General features: G+C 44.6%; 1 protein-coding gene and 1 pseudogene across 3 annotated transcripts; one reads left to right on the plus strand and one right to left on the minus strand.

The window, feature by feature from the left end:
• Nucleotides 1–2,941: 2,941 nt before the first annotated feature.
• On the plus strand, nt 2,942–6,615 carry LOC123135821 (F-box protein At5g03970). Of its 2 annotated transcripts, XR_006466246.1 has the most exons (4): nt 2,942–4,149; nt 4,450–4,498; nt 5,168–5,267; nt 6,274–6,615. XR_006466246.1 is itself a non-coding variant. In XM_044555045.1 (3 exons), the coding sequence occupies exons 1-2, from the start codon at nt 3,003–3,005 to the stop codon at nt 5,218–5,220; spliced, it is 1,200 nt and encodes a 399-aa protein (XP_044410980.1). In that variant the 5' UTR covers nt 2,942–3,002; the 3' UTR covers nt 5,221–5,267; nt 6,274–6,615. The 2 variants fall into 2 exon arrangements, 1 of the variants encoding a protein (XP_044410980.1); XM_044555045.1 differs by lacking the exon at nt 4,450–4,498.
• A 16,684-nt stretch (nt 6,616–23,299) lies between these two features.
• Nucleotides 23,300–23,968, minus strand: LOC123133504 (uncharacterized; annotated as a pseudogene). Its single transcript, XR_006465275.1, has one exon. The product of XR_006465275.1 is annotated as an uncharacterized protein (transcript).
• Nucleotides 23,969–24,802: the final 834 nt, after the last annotated feature.

Consider the following 24,802-nt stretch of genomic DNA (forward strand, 5'->3'; position numbering starts at 1 on the left):
TTGGAGCTTTTGACACAATTTCCGCAATTGTGAAGCAAACGTTTTCTGCTGAGTCATAGAAAACTTTATGAGAATAACTCCTGATTGAATAGTACCAAGTTTGTTCGACTGATATGATATTGCTTGCTCTGCAGGAATCTACAGTTACATTCTGGTGGCTGAGATGTAGACACGAGTTGTTGGGTGTAGTTTCTCCCATTCTAAATGTCGGCTGCGGAGATTGTGCCTGCATGTAGCATGCATTGGTCAGCTGTTAAATGAACTTGTAGGAACCAATCGCTTGATTTTATCTATTATCTAACTTATGTAGTCATTCTCGGCTGGCATGAAGGAACATTAATTTGCTTCCATTAATTAGTACCTGTCCCTCTCGGTTCGCTTAATTTGCAAGCAAGTATGTTCCAGTTTTCTGTGTTTTTTGTTGTTGATTTTGTTATTTGATTCTGTCTAGTGAATGTGAACTGCAGCTGGCTGTGTGGTGCTATTTGTTATAGCACAGCTGGGGACTCAACCAGGATAACAGCAATGTCATTTTGCTACTGGCATGCTTCTTCTTCTTTTTCCCTTTGAGATGAGATGTAGGATTTGATGAGTTGGCCAACATTTGAGATATTGTGAGTTAGTTTTGAAGAAATTAAAAGGTCTCAGTTATTATTCCTGTCAAAAGGGAAAAAAGATGAATAGTTTCAGTTTTTGTGATCAGGAACAGGGGATAGCTAAACCAATGAGAGGGCAATGTTAGCTTGGATCTGCAGTTGCGTGTTGAGATTAGCAAATCTTCTGCATTAGTGGTGTGATTATGCAAAACATGTTCCGTGGTGACCCATTTTGCATGTGTTTTTCTTGAATTTCCATCTGGTTCCGAACTCAGAATTTATAGGCTTCATCCTGACTTGGTGGATGTTGAATCCAATTGAGTGTGACATGGGAGTTGGAAGATGCTCCTGTATGAAACTGCTTACCTGGTGCTGGGAGTTCAATCACCTCTGCTTTCAGCTTCACAAACGTTTTGCATGAGTGGTTTGATGGAATACGCATTACAACTGACAGAAGCAGACTATGATATCCTAGTCCACACTCCCCCCCCCCCCCCCCCCCCCAAAAAAAAAAGAAAAATCATACTTCACAAAGTTTAGATAAAGCTCGCATCATGTCTTATCTTTCTTCAAAATTGAGTAGTGGCCTAACAAACGAAAACTCAAAACGGTGCCCGGGCTCATCTGCTCCCTCTCAGCAAAAAAATCAAAAACAATACTAGAAAAATTCAAAAAATTCCAAATTTTTTTGTGGTGGTAGATAATTTGACGCGTGAGGTGCGCCCCAAAATTCAACTTATTTGGACATCTGAGCAGCTCTCGGCAAAAAAGACAAATCGGGTCAAAACAGTGCGTGAACAGTGAACATTTTTACAGACCCTGATTTTGTCTTTTTTGCCGAGAGCTGCTCAGATGCTCAAATGAGATGAATTTTGGGGCGCACCTCACGCGTCAAATTATCTACCACCACAAAAAAATTTAGAATTTTTTGAATTTTTTTTGAATTTTTTTCTAAGCACGGGTGCAGATGAGTCCGGGTGTAGATTAGCCGCACTCCCTAACAAACTGAAATATTTTTCATGCTAACTTCTCTCTGTTATCTTGGCATGATAAGATAGAGTGACTTGCTTCGGTCTAATAGTAGTACGTGCTTGCTTGCTTGCTTGATGGCCGTGCATTTTGTGAGTTGATGAGTTCCAACATTTGTGAAGAAGAAAAAAGGCATCACTTCTTCCTGTCAAAGAGAAAAAAAAAGAGAATAATCTTGTTATTGTGATTAGCAAACTTTTCCTCAAGTGATTTGTTTAAGAAAAACATGTTTTGTAACATTCAGAAGCAGATTAACACCGGATACCTTGTCAATGAGAGGGCAGGCGCAAACGACTGGGCTAGTGGCAGGGGCAACAAAAAAGAAGGAACTATCAATTGATGACGCTGTGATCAAGTAAAACTGAGCATAGCTTTGGTTTTATTATTCTTCGGATGTTCACGGGTGGCGACTCTGGGTGAACACAAACGATTATCATCACTACCTCTTTTCTTTTGGAGGGGATTATCGATCGGTAAAATATCACTGCCATTTTTTAGCATGCCATCAGCCACACTCCACCGTCATCTTCGTGCTCTGAGTGTGGCTGATGTCGATGGTGGTGGGGCTGGCTTGGGGTCGACGATGGTTTTTGTGCTCTCCTTCAGTGGTGTTCGTGCTCGAGTGCTTTTTGGTGCGTCTCTGCTAGGCGATGCCCTGTGACTATGTCGGTGGCACATATGTACCCTGGCATTGTCTTGGCATCGTGTGTCCTTTCGAATTTACCCCCGACATAGGCGGTGTCGCGATGTTGTGCAGTCTTGGATGTGAGGCGCCTTTCGATTGCGTCGACGGTGCAATGTCGTGGTTTGGTCTGCTTGGCGATGCCCTTCGACTATGTCAGTGGCGTCTCGGTCTCGCGTGATCCTTCGAATGTGCCTCGTGACAAAGGTGGTGTCGCGGCGTTGTGCAGTCTCGGATGTGTAAAGCCTTTCAATTACGTTGACGGTGCAGTGCCGTGGTTTTGGTCTCGGCTGACCGATGCCGTTCGATTACAATGGTCGTGCTCTTTGTTGTGTTTCCCTCTTTGTTCTCCCTGCTAGGTGTATTGTCGGTGTGTGCGCTTTTTTGCTTTACCTCTTCTCCCCCGTGTGTAAAAAAAGTGGGTCACAAAAAATAGGCTTGAGTTCCTGAATATATTCATTTTTTTTAGAAACAGTAATTTTAATTAATGAATTAAGAGTTTTTTTTTCTGTGGTGTCTGCAAAAAAACTTTCTCCCTTTATCTAGCAACTGATGTGGGCTTCAGTGTGCAGCCCAGTTTGGGTTTTGGTTCTCACCACGTTCTGATTCGAGTCCACCACAGTCCACACTACACCCGCACCATCTTCCACAAGGAGAGAATTTTTTTTTCCTCCCGCACCAGTGAGTAGGGCGAGATGAGCAGCCCCAGCCGCCGCCACTGCCGCCGCTCGCCGGCGGCGTCCCCGCTGGAGGACGACGACCTGCTCTCCGAGATCCTGATCCGCCTCCCCCCGCAGCCCTCCGCCCTCCCGCGCGCATCGGCCGTCTGCAGGCGCTGGCGCGGCCTCGTCTGCGACCCCCGATTCCGGCGCCGCTTCCGCCTCCGCCACCGCCGCAACCCTCCCCTCCTCGGCTTCTTCAACCGATTCGATCGCCTCTCCTTGCAGCCCACTCTGGACGCGCCCGACCGTCTTCCTGTCGGGCCCTTCCCCTTTCAGCGCGACGACGGCGACTACTTCGTCTCCCTCGGATGCCGCCATGGCCTCCTACTCATCTTCCTTCCAGGGAATCTCGAGGTCCTTGTGTGGGACCCCGTCACCGGCGACCGGCACCGGGTGGCCATTCCCGCTGTGGTTGCGGAACGTGCGGCGAAGATTGGGGTCGGCGGGGCGGTGTGTCGCGCTCCCGGAGACGTCCAGCATTTCCAGGTGGTCTTGGCGGTGACAGCCAGCCACGGCGCGCAACCTAGACGAGCGCTCGCCTGCGTTTACTCGTCAAAGACAGGCGTATGGGGAAGTCTCATCTCGACGCCCATGCCGTACCAGGCTGATGGATCCCAGTTTTCCGCCATCGTTTGTGCCGAGGATGCTGCGCTGGCTGGAGATTCCCTTTACTGGCCGCTTGCCGGGAAATTGGATGGAATTCTCGAATTTGATTTGGAGAAGCAGAAGCTGGCTGTGATACGGGTGCCGGTGCATATGTGGGGCAAGCGGGAGCGGAATGGCTTCAAGCTTATGCGGGCAGAGGGTGGTGTGCTAGGTTTTCTCTTCATATCGTACTCAGACTGCTGCACCGCCCAGTTATGGAAGAGGATAACTGATTGTGATGGTGTTGCTTCATGGGTGCTTGCAAGAACTATTCAACTGGACAAGCTACTTTCCCTGAAACCAGAGGAGAAAGGGGGCATAGAGATGGTAGGGTTTGCTCAAGACAATAATGTGTTGTTGTTGTGGACAGTTATCGGCCTCTTCATGATCCATCTTGAGTCACTGAAGTTCAAGAAGCTTTCCAAAACTACGACCGTGTCTCGCTATCTTCCATTTGAAAGTGTCTACACTGCAGGTAATACCATGCCCTACACTAAGGTTAGAAAAAAACCAAGTTATGTGTGGATAATTGGCTGATGAAATTATGTTCACATCATTTTGTGTTAAGCCAACAATTTTAAGTAGTGTTATATCATTTGTTCCTTTTGCTGCTTCATGGCCTCTTTAGTGTATACAGATTTTGATTCTGTTATGATGCTCATGTGGGTGCTTTTTATGTTATGGTTATATATGTGGATTCACATCTGTTACTTATAGTTATTATAGCTAGTGTTTGCTATGTTTTGTATGTCACCAATTTGGCTTCCATACCCAGGTGATGGGCTGTCATAGATGATACGATGATGCAGTCCAAAAAATATGTGGTAATATTTTCTATTATAATATAATGTGGTTCCAGTTACAAGTAGCAAACTGTTTTTTATTAGTTTGCTATATGAATATATACAAAAGAACACTAAGAATGGCAAATTCACTATTTCACCGTTGCCTGCCTATTGACATATGCAAGAATTCTATAAGTGTACTTTTAGTGTACAACTACTGCGAAGTTTTTCTCAAGATAGAATACCTATCAGTTGGAAGTTGAAGAGAACATGAAAAACTAGCTTGAACCAACTGAAATGTCAAATAGGCAGCTCAATAAGTACATTTGGAAGCTTCAAACTTAGTTCTATTTCTTTCATTCAATATTATTATGTCTGGTAGCCTTGCAATAATCTTAAATCAATAATGAAAAATTCAAATAATTGTTTACTGTTAGGTCTTACTACTTAGAAGAGTCTGTTGCGAGTGACAATTCCATTTGTACTGGGAAAACTGATAAATTTGTTTATTTAATTTTTGAGGCTTAATTTATCCGTGAATAACCTAAATCTGAATAGTCACGTCACTTCTCCTAATGCTGTATCAAAACTGTGCTTCTTTTTCAAGCTACAGCTATGAGTTTATCTAAATATCTCCTTGATGCCTCCTCATATCTGTTTGGCCTTTTGTTGGAATGACATTGGTTGTTTAACTTCTTATGCTTGCAGTAACAGGCGTTGGTGGTAGACATGATGCATCTGATGTTATGCACAATAAATAAGATGATTGTCTGGTTAAATATGCTGTTGTGATGTACTGGCAGAGCAGGTAATCCTATCTTCTGCATGTATGTTGACTTGTTGAGGAATCGAAACTGTTCCTTAAAAAAAGTACCGATTTCCTGTGTACTGCTATTTCAAATACCAAATTGCAAGAGAGGTCTCTACAACTGTTTGCTTAGCATAGCTGTTGCCCACCTGGTCACCTCCTATGCTTTGCACTGCATCTTGAATCTTCTCTCCAAGCCTTGTTTCCTCATCCTTCCTCGGCAGCTCTCTGTTCTCTTCCTCTTGCCTGCACCTGCCTTCAGTTTTACTTACTTACATTTAACCCCTCTCTACTGGATGTGCTCTTTCACTTGCCTTTTCAGTTCCGTCCAGCTGCCTTGCTTTCATTTCACCTCCTTGTAATTGTAAGTACTCCCCCAGTTCTTCTGGTAGTGTCGGGTTCTTCTCCCTTTAGCCCATGCAATGACTGATAAATTCCCTATTTATGCATATGCTTGTGCCCTTCTCAGAGATGGTAGTAGCTAATGAACTAGAACCCTTCCCCATTCCCTATTTATGCATATGCTTCACTGTGCTTTGGGGATTATTTTTTTTACTTTTACTAATTGCTACGTCGATGTCAACTTTTGTATGTGGTTAAGGGCCTATCAAGTCAAACTGTAACTTGCATGTTGTCCTGTCTATGCAAGTATGCCTGCAAGCTAAAAATCGGACGTTTCTGCTTTCTTACTCCATTCAGCCCCTCATATGCCCACTCTTTTAGCCTCCACTCGGACTAGGTCTCAGATCAATATAGCCAAATACTTCTAATATTAGAAGTTGAAGGTGTGCCACTACACTGCAAATTTCCTAATGTTATTCTCTGTTTCAAGTGTTGGTTTTGTCTAACGAATCATTCGCCTTTGAAGCTTTTTGACACAATTTCCACAATGGTGGAGATAATGTTTACTGTTTTGTGTCGTACAAAATTATGAGAGTAACTGCAATGGATTTTCATGCAAGAATGGTGCAAATTTTTTTGACTGATGATATTGTTTGCTCCGCAGGTTACATTCTGGTGACTGAAATGAAGAAATGGGTTTTGGCTGTAGGCTCTACTATTTTCTATGTTCGACGAACAGATTGACTCTCTATGTAGCATGCACCGGTCAGCTGTGAGGTCCATTTGTAGGAATTAATTGCTTAATTTGACAATTTCTGTGCTCTGCCAGTCGAAGATTGAAGGGAACATTGACCTGTTCCGATTCATTAGTACTTAACCTGTCGTTCCTTTAGTTTACTGCTTTCAAATCAAGCATGTTTGGCAAGCTCGTCTGTGAACTGATCCTGCTTGCATTTGCTGTGTGCGCGAGTGTGCGTGCATGCGTTTGGTTATCTTGCGTCTTGTATTTTGCTCGTGTTCCTCCATGATGCCACATTGTGCGTGCGTGTGTGGAGTTTCCATCTGGTTACGAGCTCGGCATTTTGAGAACATGGTTCTGAGTAATGAGTGTTGAATCACATCAGCATTTCTACCTGGGAATTGGGAAGCAGTTCCTGTTTGTTGAACTACACCTTACATAAATACTCCTGTTTCAGTGCTAGTTTGGATGCTGGGAAGGCTTCTTAATCTGGGTCCGGACATGCATGGGTGAATCAAAGCAAAAGAAATATTAGCACGGATTTGCTTCTACACATCGCTGACTGCATGCCTTTGCCTTAAGATTCGTAATCTTTTACATCAGTGATGTGATGATGCAAGCTACATTTTATAACTGACGCTATGGTAATCCAGGTCTAATCTGTTGAAGGGACAACCTCTTCATGTCTGTAGACCAGTTGCCCAAATATGGAAATAAGGCAAACCGCCACAATATTATGTTTCTGCATACATTTTGATCATAGTTATACAACGTATACATTTTATTTATCCTGAGATGCTTTCATGTAACAAGTCCAGTGCGTCCAGAACATTTTTGCAATGGAAACATTTTCTGTTTTTCCTAGAAAGAGGGCACAACGGTCACTCGGGGAGCTCTTCCAGCATAACACGTGGCACTTCTTTGCTCCCCTCCCCCTATCTTCTCAGCGTGGACATGGGTTTTCAGTGCGGGGAGGATTTCTCCCCTATCCGACTTTTTATAAGACGAAACATACAAAATTAAATGACAACGGGGCCGAGCATCCTAATTTGTCCGAATTGTGCTTCACATGGTGTGGACATCAAAACTAAATACAGAATAATATTATTAAGTGATAATTCCACAAGTCCATTTTTTGTACAGTCACTGGTCAGAACAAGAGTTCTCACCCTGAACATGAAGTGGTGCTCCAATCAACATCGTGACTAAGGATCTTTCAATAGCCGTGCCGCCGGAGAAGCGTTAGCGGATGGGCGGGACATATGTATTCCCACCTTCTTTTCTAAAAAGTAATGTATTTCCACCTTAGACTTTTGGTCGATATACTTGTATTATCGTGGCTGTACTTTTACAGTGAAGGATTGGACTTGAAGAATTTGGTCGATGCCTACAATCATGTATTCTGTATCATAACTTAATCTGGTGTAACCATCATGATCTTCACTTCTGAGCTGTTGTGATGGTGGACTTTCGAGTAAGAAGATACGGAACGGCTCTCACTTTTTCCAATTCTGCCTGATGAAGGCATCATAAGTAAGCCACTTCTCGAGACAACCTAATATCCTATCCACAGCCTTCTTAAGCATGTGATACACACATATCTGCTGACTTTGCTTTTGCTCTAATGTCAACGTGTGATGCGATGTCCAGGAAATTAATTAATGTCAAAGAAGTAGGCTGGCATTGCGGCATGGTGTGCAGAACTGCAGATGCGGTTTTGCCAGCATGCCACCGGTGGACACTTCTGATATGTCCAAGCACGATGTCAGCTGAAAACAAGATTATTCCTTGCTGCTGACGGCATATGGCACGTCTTGATCTTTTTATATATGATCTTATTATGGGTTGGAGATAGAAAGCGTGCGAGATTACTCTTTTTAACGAGTGTATATGTTCGACGTGGAAGCATATCTATCATATTCATGCTTGCATAACCGGGGAACGTGGATGCACTAGAACCGTCGTGTTCTTGTGACCTTGAGCTGTCAAATTCATCTCACCTGCAACTCTAGCAGTGTCCGTTTAGCTGACTAGGACACGATAGGGCATCATCGTCTTCGCTTTAGTAGTTCTTGCCGTTAATGATATATTACCGTAACTACGACTCCCTCCCATCAAGAAATAAGTGTTCTGGTTTTAGTTCCAATAGGAGGGAGTAATATTCATGGCCTTGTCATCATGATTAAACATCACTTTTGCGGATATGATTAGGTATCATTCGATGCACACAATCGGGAGCAAGACAAGGCCAAGCTGTTTCTACTATCGTACAAAAAAAGGTTGTTTTTGCTTTTGCATGAGAAAGGTAGAGTTATTTTTTTGCAGGAGATAAAAAAAGTACTCCTATCCAAATTAATTGATGCAACTTTAATACAATTTTGTTTTGATAATTAAAAAAAGAGCGAGAAGGCATAATATATATCTGCCTCCAGTGCAATAGGACTGCAATAGCCAGGGCCATTCGTTGGTCAGGATGGCATTTAGATTTACGAACGGCGCGGCTGCAGTTTTAGTGTGTGGGGATGACTTATTTTTTTTTTACAAAAAGCATGACATTTCGTTTATTTTAGTGCATTTTCGTCTGAAAACTACCACGTCGGATCTTGATCCTGTGGCTATGAGGGAGTTCGCTGGGGATTTCCTCCTAGAGAATAATCAATAATAATATCCCCCTGCAATATTGCATAATGCTCTAACAGAGCATCAACTCTCTTTTAGCGGCTGAACTCACCTCAATTCACTCCCGCAGTTTATGGGACCTTCTTCGCTAGCTTAAAAGGCATGAAGGTGAACTGAAATGTTTAATTAGCCCAAACAAACGAGGAACAAAACAATCACTTGTCTGTCTGATAGACTAACATTCCATGGTGCACACAAGTCTGCTCTCTCGAGGATTGGTGGAAATCTCGAACCCTGGGGTGTGATGCGGTTGCTTGCAGGAGGTTTGGTCACACGACTATCTTTGTGCTTTGGAATGTTTGGAAGAAGCGCAATGCGCGTATATTCAAGGATGTTTCGCGTGCTGTGCTAGATGTGGCCAAATTTGTCATAGGACTTAAATCAAGTGCGTTTGGCCGTAGCGGCGGGCTGTGCAGCCCGCCCTTGCGCTATGCAAAAAATTCCGTGGCTAGGTTTGTAAATAACACTTGAATATTTCTTTTCTCCTTTTTCCTATCTGTATAAAATGGGAAGAGCACCTGCTTTTCACCGTCAAAATAATGATAATGCAGACAAGTAAAGAGGGAGGTCTTGTTAGACTTAGAGATATTTGATTGTAATCTTAACTACTTATCTCTTCCTCTCCCTTGTAACCTCCTATCTCTTATCCTGCCGTATCCTAGCGACCGGCAGATTCCTTGTAAACTACGGCAGGGGTTATTACTGCCCTCGATCAATATATACCTGCGGCTCCTCTATGGAGGAGTAGGAACACTTCCACCAAATCAATCTTACATGGTATCAAAGCCAACTCTCTTCCTATCATCTACCGAAACCAAAACCCTAACACCCTTCCATCGCCATGTCTACGAGCTCGAGCGCCATCGGCCTCAACCTAGGTGCTCCACCAATAGAGAAGCTCGCAAGGGGGGACTACCTCCTATGGAAGGCGCGGGTCATGCCGGCATAGCGAGGCACGCAAGTGACCGGTATCCTCGACGGCAGCGACGCCGCACCGCCGAAGACAACAGAAGTCACCAAGGCGGACAAAACCGCGGCCATAGAGCCCAATCCTCTATATGGCCCGTGGTTGTCGAAGGATCAACAGGTTCTGAGGTACCTGCTGAATTCTCTCACTCAGGAAATTCTTGAGCAGGTCATCGGTAAGGACTGTTGGGGAACGTAGCAGAAATTCAAAAAATTTCCTACGTGTCACCAAGATCTATCTATGGAGAAACCAACAACGAGGGGAAGAAGAGTGCATCTACATACCCTTGTAGATCGCTAAGCGGAAGCGTTCAAGAGAACGAGGTTGAAGGAGTCGTACACGTCGTGATCCAAATCACCGGAGATCCTAGTGCCGAACGAATAGCACCTCCGCGTTCAACACACGTGCAGCCCGGTGACGTCTCCCATGCCTCGATCCAGCAAGGAGAGAGGGAGAGGTTGAGGAAGACTCCGTCCAGCAGCAGCACAACGGCGTGGTGGTGGTGGAGGAGCGTGGCAATCCTGTAGGGCTTCACCAAGCACCGCGAGATATGAGGAGAAAGAGAGGTAGGGCTGCGCCAACACGAGAAAAACTTCGTGTGTTGGGCTGCCCCTTTGCCTCCACTATATATAGGGGGAGAGGGGGCTGCGCCCCCACCTAGGTTTCCACCCCTAGGGGCGGCGGCCAGCCCTAGATCCCATCTAGGGGGGCGGCCAAGGGGGGGAGAGGGGAAACTTGCCCCCCAAGTAAGGTGGAGGAGCCCCCTCCCCAAACCCTAGGCGCCTTGGGCCCTTGTGGGGGGGGGGGGCGCACCAGCCCACCTGGGGCTAGTCCCCTCCCACACTTGGCCCATACAGCCCTCCGGGGATGGTGGCCCCACTTGGTGGACCCCCGGGACCCTCCCGATGGTCCCGGTACGTTACCGAAAAAACCTGAAACTTTTCCGGTGACCGAAACAGGACTTCCCATATATAAATCTTTACCTCCGGACCATTCCGGAACTCCTCGTGATGTCCGGGATCTCATCCGAGACTCCGAACAACATTCGGTAACCACATACAAACTTCCTTTATAACCCTAGCGTCATCAAACCTTAAGTGTGTAGACCCTACGGGTTCGGGAACCATGCAGACATGACCGAGACGTTCTCCGATCAATAACCAACAGCGGGATCTGGATACCCATGTTGGCTCCCACATGTTCCACGATGATCTCATAGGATGAACCACGATGTCAAGGACTCAATCAATCCCGTATACAATTCCCTTTGTCTAGCGATATTGTACTTGCCCGAGATTTGATCGTCGGTATGCCGATACCTTGTTCAATCTCGTTACCGGCAAGTCTCTTTACTCGTTCCGTAACACATCATCCCGTGATCAACCCCTTGGTCACATTATGCACATTATGATGATGTCCTACCGAGTGGTCCCAGAGATACCTCTCCGTCAACCGGAGTGACAAATCCCAGTCTCAATTCGTGCCAACCCAACAGACACTTTCGGAGATACCCGTAGTGCACCTTTATAGCCACCCAGTTACGTTGTGACGTTTGGTGCACCCAAAGCATTCCTACGGTATCCGGGAGTTGCATAATCTCATGGTCTAAGGAAATGATACTTGACATTAGAAAAGCTTTAGCATACGAACTACGATCTTTGTGCTAGGCTTAGGATTGGGTCTTGTCCATCACATCATTCTCCTAATGATGTGATCCCGTTATCAACGACATCCAATGTCCATGGTTAGGAAACCGTAACCATCTATTGATCAACGAGCTAGTCAACTAGAGGCTTACTAGGAACATGGTGTTGTCTATGTATCCACACATGTATCTGAGTTTCCTATCAATACAATTATAGCATGGATAATAAACGATTATCATGAACAAGGAAATATAATAATAATAACTAATTTATTATTGCCTCTAGGGCATATTTCCAATAGTCTCCCACTTGCTCTAGAGTCAATAATCCAGTTCACATCGCCATGTGATTAACACTAACACGTCACATCGCCATGTGACCAACATCCAAAGAGTTTACTAGTGTCATTAAACTAGTTCACATCATCATAAGACTCAATGAGTTCTGGGGTTTGATCATGTTTTGCTTGTGAGAGAGGTTTTAGTCAACGGGTCTGCAACATTCAGATCCGTATGTATTTTGCAAATCTCTATGTCATATTGTAAATGCTGCTTTCACGCTCCACTTGGAGCTATTCCAAATGGTTGCTCCACTATACGTATCCGGTTTGCTACTCAGAGTCATTCGGATAGGTGTTAAAGCTTGCATCAACGTAACCCTTTATGCCGAACTCTTTATCACCTCCATAATCGGGAAACATTTCCTTATTCCTCTAAGGATAATTTTGACCGCTGTCCAATGATCGTTCCTGGATCATTCTTGTACCCCTTGACTGACTCATGGCAAGGCACACTTCCGGTGCGGTACACAGCATAGCATACTATAGAGCCTACATCTGAAGTATAGGGAACGACCTTCGTCCTTTCTCTCTCTTCTGCCGGGGTCAAGCTTTAACTCTTAACTTCATACCTTACTACTCAGGCAAGAACTCCTTCTTTGATTGATCCATCTTGAACACCTTCAAGATCATGTTAAGGTATGTGCTCATTTGAAAGTACCATTGAGCGGTTTTTGATCTGTCCTCATAGATCTTGATGCTCAATGTTCAAGCAGCTTAATCCAGGTTTTCCCTTGAAAAACACTTTTCAAATAACCCTATATGCTTTCCAGAAATTCTACATCATTTTTGATCAACAATATGTCAACAACATATACTCATCAGAAATTCTATAGTGTTCCCACTCACTTCTTTGGAAATACAAGTTTCTCATAAACTTTGTATAAATCCAAAATCTTTGATCATCTTATCAAAGTGCATATTTCAACTCCGAGATGCTTACTCCAGTCCTTAGAAGGATTGCTGAAGCTAGCATACCTTTTAGCATCCTTTGGATTGACAAAACCTTTCTGATTGTATCACATACAACCTTTCCTTACGAAAACTGGTAAGGAAACTCGTTTTAACATCCATCTACCAGATTTCATAAATGCAGCTAATGCTAACATGATTCCGACAGACTTAAGCATCGCTACGGATGAGAAAATCTCATCGTAGTCAACTCCTTGAACTTGTGAAAAACTCTTCGCCACAAGTCGAGCTTCATAGACGGTGACATTACCGTCCACGTCCGTCTTCTTCTTAAAGATCCATTTATCTCAATGGCTTGCCGATCATTGGGCAAGTCCACCAAAGTCCATGCTTTGTTCTGATACATGGATCCTATCTCGGATTTCATGGCTTCTAACCATTTGTCGGAATTTGGGCCCACCATCGCTTCTCCATAGCTCGTAGGTTCATTTTTGTCTAGCAACATGACCTTCAAGACAGGATTACTGTACCACTCTGAAGCGGTACGCATCCTTGTCACCCTACAAGGTACGGTAGTGACTTGATCCAAAACTTCATGATCACTATCATAAGCTTCTACTTCAATTGGTGTAGGCACCACAGGAACAACTTCCCGTGCCCTGCTACACACTTGTTGAAGTGACGGTTCAATAACCACATCAAGTCTCCACCATCCTCCCACTCAATTCTCGAGACAAACCTTTCCTCAAGAAAGGACCCGATTCAAGAAACAATCCCTATTGCTTTCGGATCTGAATTACGAGGTATACCCAACTATTTTGGGTGTCCTATGAAGATGCATTTTATCTGCTTTGGGTTCGAGCTTATCAACCTGAAACTTTTTCACATAAGCGTCGCAGCCCCAAACCTTTAAGAAACGACAACTTAGGTTTCTCCAAACCATAGTTCAAACGGTGTCGTCTCAACGGAATTACGTGGTGCCCTATTAAAGTGAGTGCGGTTGTCTCTAATGCCTAACCCATGAATGATAGTGGTAATTCGATAAGAGACATCATGGTATGCACCATATCCAATAGGGTGCAACTATGATGTTCAGACACACCATCACACTATGGTGTTCCAGGCGGTATTAATTGTGAAACAATTTCCACAATGTCTTAATTGCGTGACAAAGCTCGTAACTCAGATACTCATCTCTATGATCATATCATAGACATTTTATCCTCTTGTCACAATGATCTTCAACTTCACTCTGAAATTACTTGAACCATTCAATAATTCAGACTTGTGTTTCATCAAGTAAATATACTCAACATCTACTCGAATCATTTGTGAAGTAAGAACATAACGATATTCACTGCATGCCTCAGCACTCATTGGACTGCGCACATCAAAATGTGTTACTTCCAACAAGTTGCTATCTTGTTCCATCTTACTGAAAACGAGGCTTTTCAGACATCTTGCCCATGTGGTATGATTTGCATATCTCAAGTGATTCAAAATCAAGTGAGTCCAAACGATCCATCTGCATGGAGTTTCTTCATGCGTATACACCAATAGACATGGTTCGCATGTCTCAAACTTTTCAAAAACGAGTGAGTCCAAAGATCCATCAACATGGAGCTTCTTCATGCGGTTTTATGCCAATATGACTTACATGGCAGTGCCACAAGTAAGTGGTCCTATCATTACTATCTTATATCTTTTGGCATGAAAATGTGTATCACTATGATCGAGATTCAATGAACCATTCATTTTTGGTGCAAGACCATTGAAGGTATTATTCAAATAAACAGAGTAATCATTATTCTCCTTAAATGAATAACCGTATTGCGATAGACATAATCCAATCGTGTCTATGCTCTATGCAAATGCCAAATAACAATTATTTAGGTTTAACACCAATCTCGATGGTAGAGGGAGCGTGTGATGCTTGATCACATCAACCTTGGAAACACTTCCAACACTTATCATCAGCTCACCTTTAGCTAGTCTCCGTTTATTCCGTAGCTTTTATTTCGAGTTACTAACACTTAGCAACCAAACCGGTATCTAATACCCTGGTGCTACTAGGAGTACTAGTAAAGTACACATTAACATAATGTATATCCAATATACTTCTATCGACCTTGCCAGCCTTCTCATCTACCAAGTATCTAGGGTAATTCTACTTCAGTGACTGTTCCCCTTATTACAGAAGCACTTAGTCTCGGGTTTGGGTTCAACCTCGGGTTTCTTCACTAGAGCAGCAGCTGATTTGCCGTTTCATGAAGTATCCCTTCTTGCCCTTGCCCTTCTTGAAACTAGTGGTTTCACTAACCATCAACAATTGATGCTCCTTCTTGATTTCTACTTTCGCGGTGTCAAACATCGCGAATATTTCAAGGATCATCATATCTATCCCTGATATGTTATAGTTCATCACGAAGCTCTAGCAGCTTGGTGGCAATGACTTTGGAGAAACATCACTATCTCATCTGGAAGATTAACTCCCACTCGATTCAAGTGATTGTGGTACTTAGACAATCTGAGCACAAGCTCAACGATTGAGCTTTTCTCCCTTAGTTTGCAGGCTAAGAAAATCGTCGGAGGTCTTATACCTCTTGACGTGGGCACGAGACTGAAATCCCAATTTCAGCCCTCGAAACATCTCATATGTTCTGCGACGTTTCGAGAAACGTCTTTGGTGCCTCAACTCTAAACCGTTTAACTGAACTATCACGTAGTTATCAAAACGTGTATGTCAGATGTTCGCAACATCCACAGACGACGTTCGAGGTTCAGCACACTGAGCGGTGCATTAAGGACATAAGCCTTCTATGAAGCAACGAGGACAATCATCAGTTTACGGACCTAGTCCGCATAATCGCTACTATCAACTTTCAACTAATTTTTTTTCTCTAGGAACATATCTAAATAGTAGAAATAAAGCGCGTGCTTACGACATAATTTGCAAAGATCTTTTGACTATGTTCAGGATAATTGAGTTCATCTTATGAACTCCCACTCAGATAGGCATCCCTCTAGTCATCTAAGTGATTACATGATCCGAGTTAACTAGGCCGTGTCTGATCATCACATGAGATGGACTAGTCATCATCGGTGAACATCTTCATGTTGATCGTATCCTCCATACGACTCATGCTCGACCGGTATTTTGTGTTCCGAGGCCATGTCTGTACATGCTAGGCTCGTCAAGTTAACCTAAGGGTTTCGCGTGTGTAAATCTGGCTTACACCCGTTGTATGTGAACGTTAGAATCTATCACACCCGATCATCACGTGGTGCTTCGAAACGACGAACTTTCGCAACGGTGCACAGTTAGAGGGAACACTTTCTTGAAATTTTAATGAGGGATCATCTTATTTACTACCGTCGTTCTAAGCAAATAAGATGTATAAACATGATAAACATCATATGCAATCAAATAGTGACATGATATGGCCAATATCATTTTGCTCCTTTTGATCTCCATCTTCGGGGCTCCATGATCATCATCATCACCGGCATGACACCATGATCTCCATCATCATGATCTCCATCATCGTGTCTCCATGAAGTTGTCTCGCCAACTTATTACTTCTACTACTATGGCTACCGGTTAGCAACAAAGTAAAGTAATTACATGGCGTTGTTCAATGACACGCAGGTCATACAATAAATAAAGACAACTCCTATGGCTCCTGCCGGTTGTCATACTCATTGACATGCAAGTCGTGATTCCTGTTACAAGAACATGATCAATCTCATACATCACATATCATTCATCACATTCTTCTTGGCCATATCACATCACATAGCATACCCTGCAAAAAGCAAGTTAGACGTCCTCTAATTGTTGTTTGCATGTTTTACGTGGCTGCTATGGGTTTCTAGCAAGAACGTTTCTTACCTACGCAAAAGCCACAATGTGATATGCCAATTGCTATTTACCCTTCATAAGGACCCATTTTCATCGAATCCGATCCGACTAAAGTGGAGAGACTGGCACCCGCTAGCCACCTTATGCAACAAGTGCATGTCAGTCGGTGGAACCTGTCTCACGTAAGTGTACGTGTAAGGTCGGTCCGGGCCGCTTCATCCCACAATGCCGCCGAATCAAGATTGGACTAGTAACGGTAAGCATATTGAACAAAATCAACGCCCACAACTAGTTTGTGTTCTACTCGTGCATAGAATATATGCAATAGACCTAGCTCATGATGCCACTATTGGGGAACGTAGCAGAAATTCAAAAAAATTCCTACGTGTCACCAAGATCTATCTATGGAGAAACCAGCAACGAGGGGAAGGAGAGTGCATCTACATACCCTTGTAGATCGCTAAGCGGAAGCGTTCAAGAGAACGGGGTTGAAGGAGTCGTACACGTCGTGATCCAAATCACCGGAGATCCTAGTGCCGAACGGACGACACCTCCGCGCTCAACACACGTGCAGCCCGGTGACGTCTCCCATGCCTTGATCCAGCAAGGAGAGAGGGAGAGGTTGAGGAAGACTCCGTCCAGCAGCAGCACAACGGCGTAGTGGTGGTGGAGGAGCGTGGCAATCCTGCAGGGCTTCACCAAGCACCGCGAGATATGAGGAGAAAGAGAGGTAGGGCTGCGCCAACAGGAGAAGAACTTCGTGTGTTGGGCTGCCCCTTTGCCTCCACTATATATAGGGGGAGAGGGGGCTGCGCCCCCACCTAGGCTTCCACCCCTAGGGGCGGCGGCCAGCCCTAGATCCCATCTAGGGGGGCGGCCAAGGGGGGGGAGAGGGGAAACTTGCCCGCCAAGTAAGGTGGAGGAGCCCCCTCCCCAAACCCTAGGCGCCTTGGGCCCTTGTGGGGGGGGGAGGGGGGGCGCACCAGCCCACCTGGGGCTGGTCCCCTTCCACACTTGGCCCATACAGCCCTCCGGGGATGGTGGCCCCACTTGGTGGACCCCTGGGACCCTCCCGGTGATCCCGGTACGTTACCGAAAAAACCCGAAACTTTTCCGGTGACCAAAACAGGACTTCCCATATATAAATCTTTACCTCCGGACCATTCCGGAACTCCTCGTGACGTTCGGGATCTCATCCGGGACTCCGAACAACATTCGGTAACCACATACAAACTTCCTTTATAACCCTAGCGTCATCGAACCTTAAGTGTGTAGACCCTACGGTTTCGGGAACCATGCAGACATGACCGAGACGTTCTCCGGTCAATAACCAACATCAGGATCTGGATACCCATGTTGGCTCCCACATGTTCCATGATGATATCATCGGATGAACCACGATGTCAAGGACTCAATCAATCCCGTATACAATTCTCTTTGTCTAGCGATATTGTACTTGCCCGAGATTCGATCGTCGGTATGCCGATACCTTGTTCAATCTCGTTACCGGCAAGTCTCTTTACTCGTTTTGTAACACATCATCCCGTGATCAACCCCTTGGTCACATTGTGCACATTATGATGATGTCCTACCGAGTGGGCCCAGAGATACCTCTCCGTCAACCGGAGTGACAAATCCCAATCTCGATTCGTGCCAACCCAACAGACACTTTCGGAGATACATGTAGTGCACCTTTATGGCCACCCAGTTACGTTGGGATGTTTGATGCACCCAAAGCATTCCTACGGTATCCGGGAGTTGCACAATCTCATGGTCTAAGGAAATGATACTTGACATTAGAAAAGCTTTAGCATACGAACTACGATCTTTGTGCTAGGCTTAGGATTGGGTCTTGTCCATCACATCATTCTCCTAATGATGTGATCCCGTTATCAACGACATCCAATGTCCATGGTCAAGAAACCGTAACCATCTATTGATCAATGAGCTAGTCAACTAGAGGCTTACTAGGGACATGGTGTTGTCAATGTATCCACACATGTATCTGAGTTTCCTATCAATACAATTATAGCTTGGATAATAAACGATTATCATGAACAAGGAAATATAATAATAATAACTAATTTATTATTGCCTCTAGGGCATATTTCCAACATCACCTTCGATCTATAGACTGCTCTTACCACTCTATTCGCTGTGCAGTCACTATCCTGCATAACAAATCTGCGGACGGCCATCTCCAACACCAAGAAAGGCAAATATATCAAGCAACGCCTTCATCACCAAGATGAAAAACCTCGGGGACAAGCTAGCTGCGGCTGGGCGTCCGGTAACGGATCCGAAGATGGTGGACTACATCCTTGCTGGGCTTGATCGGGACTATGATCCCATCGTGGCAGCGGTCGACGCCATCAAGAACTCCATCACCATCGACGACCTCTTCGCGCAGATCGCTGCGTTTGATCAGCGGAAGGAGATGTTGGGGGACGGTCCAGCAGGGTTCCGCGCCTCTACCAACGCCGTCTATAGAGGGCGCGGGCAGTCCCGTGGCAGGGGAGGCCGTGGCCGAAGCAACAGAGGAGGATGCGGTCGAGGGAACCGCTCCTCTCCTTCCCCTGGTCGCGGTGGTGGCAGCGGCGGTCACCAGCAACATTTTCACCCTCAACCACAACAACAACAACAGCAAGAAGGTGACTATCCCGAGTGCCAAATCTGCTACAAGTTCCATGCTGGCAGCGCGAGAGCTTGCTGGCATCGGTACGATGATGATCATGAAGAGAAGAAAGCAGCCAACCTCATCACCAACAACTACGGCATCGACACCAATTGGTATGCAGACTTCGGCGCCACTGAGCATATCACGGGGGAGCTCGACAAGCTGACAATATGGGAAAGGTACCACGACGGTGATCAGATACACACGACAAGTGGAACTGGTATGGACATTACTCATGTTGGAAAATCAATTGTTAAAACCCCCGTAAAAGATTTACATCTTAACAATGTCTTACATGTTCCGCATGCTTCCAAGAATCTTGTTTCTGTTCATCATTTTGCCCTTGACAACAATGTTCTCATAATATTTTATCCTCACTCTTTTGTGATCAATGACTTGGCAATGAGGAGAGTCATCCTTAGAGTAAAGTGTGAGAGAGGCCTATATCCACTCATATCATATTCATCTTCATCATGGTCGAATAAACAAGTGTGGAGTGTCACCAAACCTTCCTCGGCAAAGTGGCATAGTCTTCTAGGTCATCCCTCTTCAGTTATAGTTCAGCACGTCCTTAGCAAGAATAATCTTCCTTATGAGTCTAGTGTTGAGTCAATTTGTGATGCTTGCCAGCAAGCTAAGAGTCATCAGTTACCCTATCCCATATCAACAAGTGTATCCACTGCTCCATTTCAGCTTATTTTTTTAGATGTATGGGGACCAGTTCCCACATCAGTTGGTAGATTTTCTTGTTATGTTAGTTTCATCGATGATTATAGCGAGTTCACCTGGATCTATTTGCTAAAGAAACGATCTGATGTTTTCCAAGTTTTTACCAACTTCCAAAACCTCATTGAACGTCAACTAAACTAAAAAATTCTTACTATGCAAACCGACTGGGGTGGCGAGTATGAGAAACTAAATTCCTTTTTCCAAAAAAATTGGAATCTCTCACCATGTTTCTTGTCCCCATGCTCACCAGCAAAACGGGTCGGCTGAACGCAAACATCGCCATGTTCTTGAAGTAGGACTAGCACTGCTAGCCAATGCTTCCATGCCTCTAAAATTCTGGGATGAAGCCTTTCTCACCTCCACATATCTCATAAATATCGACCAAGTAAAGTCATCAAATTCGAAAGTCCCATCACACGTCTGTTTGGAATAAAACCAGACTTAAAATCTCTACGAGTCTTTGGTTGCGCATGTTGGCCGAACCTAAGATCATATAACACACGCAAACTTGCATTTCGTTCAAAAAATGTGTGTTTTTGGGCTATAGTCCTATGCACAAAGGAGTCAAGTGTTTAGATGTTCCTGCCAGAGTTTATATATCTCGAGATGTTGTGTTCGATGAATCAGTTTTTCCTTTCGAGTATCTTCATCCTAATGCCGACGCCCTTCTCCGTCAAGAGATTCTTCTTCTTCCATCTACACTTCGAGCTTTTGATCACGGGGGAAACAATTGCACCATCCAACATGATGATAATATTCCTGCTAGAACCAGTTCTTGTCTTCTGTGTGTGCAGGTACCTGAAGAAAACGAAGTTCAAAACGATCAAAGTCCCGTCCAAAACGGAGCTATATTTCATGTAGAAGAAGAAGACAAAGCTGACGCAGCGTTCGAGGACGATTTGGCGGCGCCTGCCACCCCCGCGCGTCAATCTCCCTCGGATCAGGCGCGGACATCCTCTCCGGATCGCGAGCCGGCCGGCCTGGAGAAACAGGCTCAGGCGAGCCGCTCCGCGACTGCCACGTCCCCACGCGGAGAATCTTCCTTGACTGGCCCGCGCATGCATCCAATCACTGCGAGGCGCGGCGCGCGCATGCGGCCAACAGGCCCACCTGGCGCGGTTGGTGAGGGATCGGCTGTGGCAACAGATGGTGCGGCCGTGGACGAACAGGCCACACCTGCGGCCACCGGATCTGATGTGGAAACACTTGGCACTTCTCCGGGATTCTTTGCAACCAGCGAGTCCGTGCGCCCGCGTGTACAGCAACAGCCAGCCACATCCAGAGTTACAACTCGGCTACAAAAAGGTATTAAGAACCCAAAAATAAGAACTGATGGCACTATATCGTATGGTATGTTGTGCATTTCAGGAGAGCCAACAAAACTAGATGATGCACTTGGAGATCAAAAGTGGAAAAAGGATATGGATGAGGAGCATACAACCTTGATGAAAAACAAAACATGGCATTTAGTACCAAACCGGAAAGGTAAAAATATCATTGATTGTAAGTGGGTGTATAGGATCAAGAAAAAGGCAGATGGCTCCATTGACAGTTATAAAGTATGTCTTGTTGCTAAAGGTTTTAAGCAGCGTTATGGTATTGATTATAAGGATATATTTAGTCCTGTGGTAAAAGCTGCAACCATAAGACTTGTGCTAGCTATTGTTGTGTCTAGGGGATGAAGCTTAAGATAGGTAGATGTACAGAACGCGTTTTTGCATGGTGTTTTGGAAGAGGAGGTCTACATGAGGCAACCACCAGGTTATGAAAACAAACAAAAACCCCATTATGTATGCAAGCTTTACAAGGTTCTCTATGGTTTGAAACAAGCACCTAGAGCATGGTACTCCAGGTTAAGTATGCAGTTGAAACGTCTTGGCTTTACTGCATCAAAGGCTGACACATCTCTCTTCATATACAATAAGGCAAATACTGTTATTTTTGTGCTCATATATGTTGATGATATTATAGTTGCAAGTTCTTCTCAGAATGCTACTGATGCTCTCTTGCATGATCTAAGCTTAGAATTTGCCTTAAAGGATCTTGGTGATTTGAGTTTCTTCTTAGGCATTGAAGTGAAGAAGGTTCAGGATGGTATAGTGTTGAAACAGGAAAAAGATGCCACTAAACTCTTGGCTCGGATGGGAATGAAGGACTGCAAGCCTTCACCCATACCACTATCCTCATCAGAACAATTGTCAGCATATAAAGGGGAGCCACTTAATGAGAAGGAAAGCACTAGATACAAAAGTGATGTTTGAGCCTTGCAATACTTAACCTTGACACGACCAGATATTTCATTTTTTGTTAACAAAGTATGTCAATACTTGCATGCTCCTACTTCTGCTCATTGGACAACTGTCAAAAGGATCATACAGTATGTTAAGCATACTGTAGATTTGGGACTATATTTCAAACGTTCCAATTCTACACTTGTTAGTGCTTTCTCTGATGCAGATTGGGCAGCCTGCAGTGATGATAGAAAATCTACAGGAGGCTTTGTTGTTTTCTTTGGTTCTAACCTTATTTCATGGAGTGCCAGGAAACAAGCAAGTGTCAAGGGCAAGTACTGAAGCTGAGTACAAATCATTAGCAAATGCTACTGCAGAAATCATTTGGCTTGAGTCTTTGCTTGAGGAATTGGGTGTAAAGCAACATCGTACTTCGTGTTTATGGTGTGATAATTTGGGTGCTACTTATTTAAGTGCCAATCCTGTCTTCCATGCCAGAACCAAGCACACTGAGATAGACTTTCATTTTGTACGAGAAAGAGTTGCAGAGAAGAAGTTGGGGATACGTTTTATTCCTTCCAAAGATCAAGTAGCTGATGGATTCACTAAAGCTCTACCGTACAAGCCATTTAAAGCATTCAAGAACAATCTTAATCTAGGATAGGTAGTTCAGATTAAGGGAGGGTGTTAGACTTAGAGATATTTGATTGTAATCTTAACTACTTATCTCTTCTCTCCCTTGTAACCTTCTATCTCTTGTCCCACCGTATCCTAGCGACCGGCAGATTCCTTGTAAACCACGACATGGGTTATTCCTGCCCTCGATCAATATATACCTGCGGCTCATCTACGGAGGAGTAGGAACACTTCCACCAAATCAATCTTACAGGTCTAACTCAATTAGTGCTGGATTGTGATTCATTTTTTTGTCAACTTTATTTGAACCAATGAACAAAACAACTTGCAAACATTACAGCCAGTGACTTACACACTCCTCCAACACAAAGTTTCTTTGGCCTCAGAGAAGCTAATCGAAAGAACAAACATACACACACATACGCTCCTAGCTAGAAGAAAGCTGCGGCTTACAACTTGGTGGCATGGCGAATACAGTAGTATAATCAAGAGGAAGTGGCCGCGGCTGCTGCTTTGGGTTTGGGGTGCACCTTCTTCTTCACGAGGCCAAAGAAGCCTCCCCTGCTGCTCGCACCACCACCGCCGCCAGCAGCAGCCTTCTTCTTCTCTCCAGCGGCACCGGCGGCGTCCTTGGTGCTCTTTGCGCCGCCGCAGCTTCGGCTTGGTCCATGCGCCTCAGCTTCTCCTTGTAGGCGTTCCTGAGCACGTAGGCCTCCACGAAGTCTCCTCCCATCATGGACGCCATGCCTTATCAGCTCCTCCTCTCCTTCTCCTCAACTATTCTTGCTGCTGCCGTTGCTTCCTTGTCTAAGTAAGGTACAAGTAAGTTAGGAGCCTGGCTAGGATGAACGATGCTTGCAGATGGTTTGGGACTCGTGTAGTTGTGTGGGAGGGTTGAGTTGAGGCGCGTGCCCGGTTGTTTATATATACAGGCCCTGGTGGACGGACGCGCGGGAGTCCAAGGGATGATCAGACTTTAGACTTGGCATGCAAGCTGAAGCGCGGACAAATTATTAAAGCAAAAGAAGGATCGAGGCAACTTGGGGAGCACGGGGAAAAGGTCACGTCACGCGTGACGTACAAGACCACAAAGGCGGCAAACAATGAAGCACGCACCGTAGGATTTTGCCGCAGCGAGGAGACGCACGTGGAAGATTGGTACGGTGCGTATTTGGTCTACTCGTATTGACCATCGATGTCATGAGGGCTCGCATCGCATCGTGTGTGGACTGTGGCCAAACAGTCTCTCGGTCGGGCGGTGCCGCGCGACGCAAGGCACCACCACTTTCTCCACTTCCTTCGTGCACCTCGAGGGGCTAAATCTCTATTCTTAATGAACGAGTTGGTGAATCGTCTCCGCGGTTTATTTTCGCTGGTTTTTTTTCGTCTCTCCTCCTACCATCCCCTCCCATCCTGGTCCATCAATTTATTTTTCTCTCCACTCTTCGAACGTATAACAAATCACGGATCTAACTTCCTTAAATTATGCAAATCAATCGATTCCTTTTATTGGTTCAATTTGTCTTAGGAAACAAATAACAGATTTTCAGGAAACAAATAATACATTTTAATCTTTTTTTAGCATATTTTAATCTAACTTTCTTAAATTATGCAAATCAATCGATTCCTTTTATTGGTTCAGTTTGTCTTAGGAAACAAATAACAGATTTTCAGGAAACAAATAATTCATTTTAATCTAACTTCCTTAAATTATGCAAATCAATCTATTTCCTTTATTGGTTCAATTTGTCTTAGGAAACAAATAACAGATTTTCAGG

Source organism: Triticum aestivum, chromosome 6B (genome assembly GCF_018294505.1).
Source record: "Triticum aestivum cultivar Chinese Spring chromosome 6B, IWGSC CS RefSeq v2.1, whole genome shotgun sequence".
NCBI classification, from domain to species: Eukaryota; Viridiplantae; Streptophyta; class Magnoliopsida; order Poales; family Poaceae; genus Triticum; species Triticum aestivum.

Excerpts from the sequence above, each read along its gene's own strand:
- LOC123135821 (XM_044555045.1), top strand. The coding sequence starts at position 3,003 with ATGAGCAGCCCCAGCCGCCGCCACTGCCGCCGCTCGCCGGCGGCGTCC. Across the intron at positions 4,150-5,167 it reads TGAAAGTGTCTACACTGCAG|TAACAGGCGTTGGTGGTAGA; the intron begins GTAATACCATGC and ends TTATGCTTGCAG.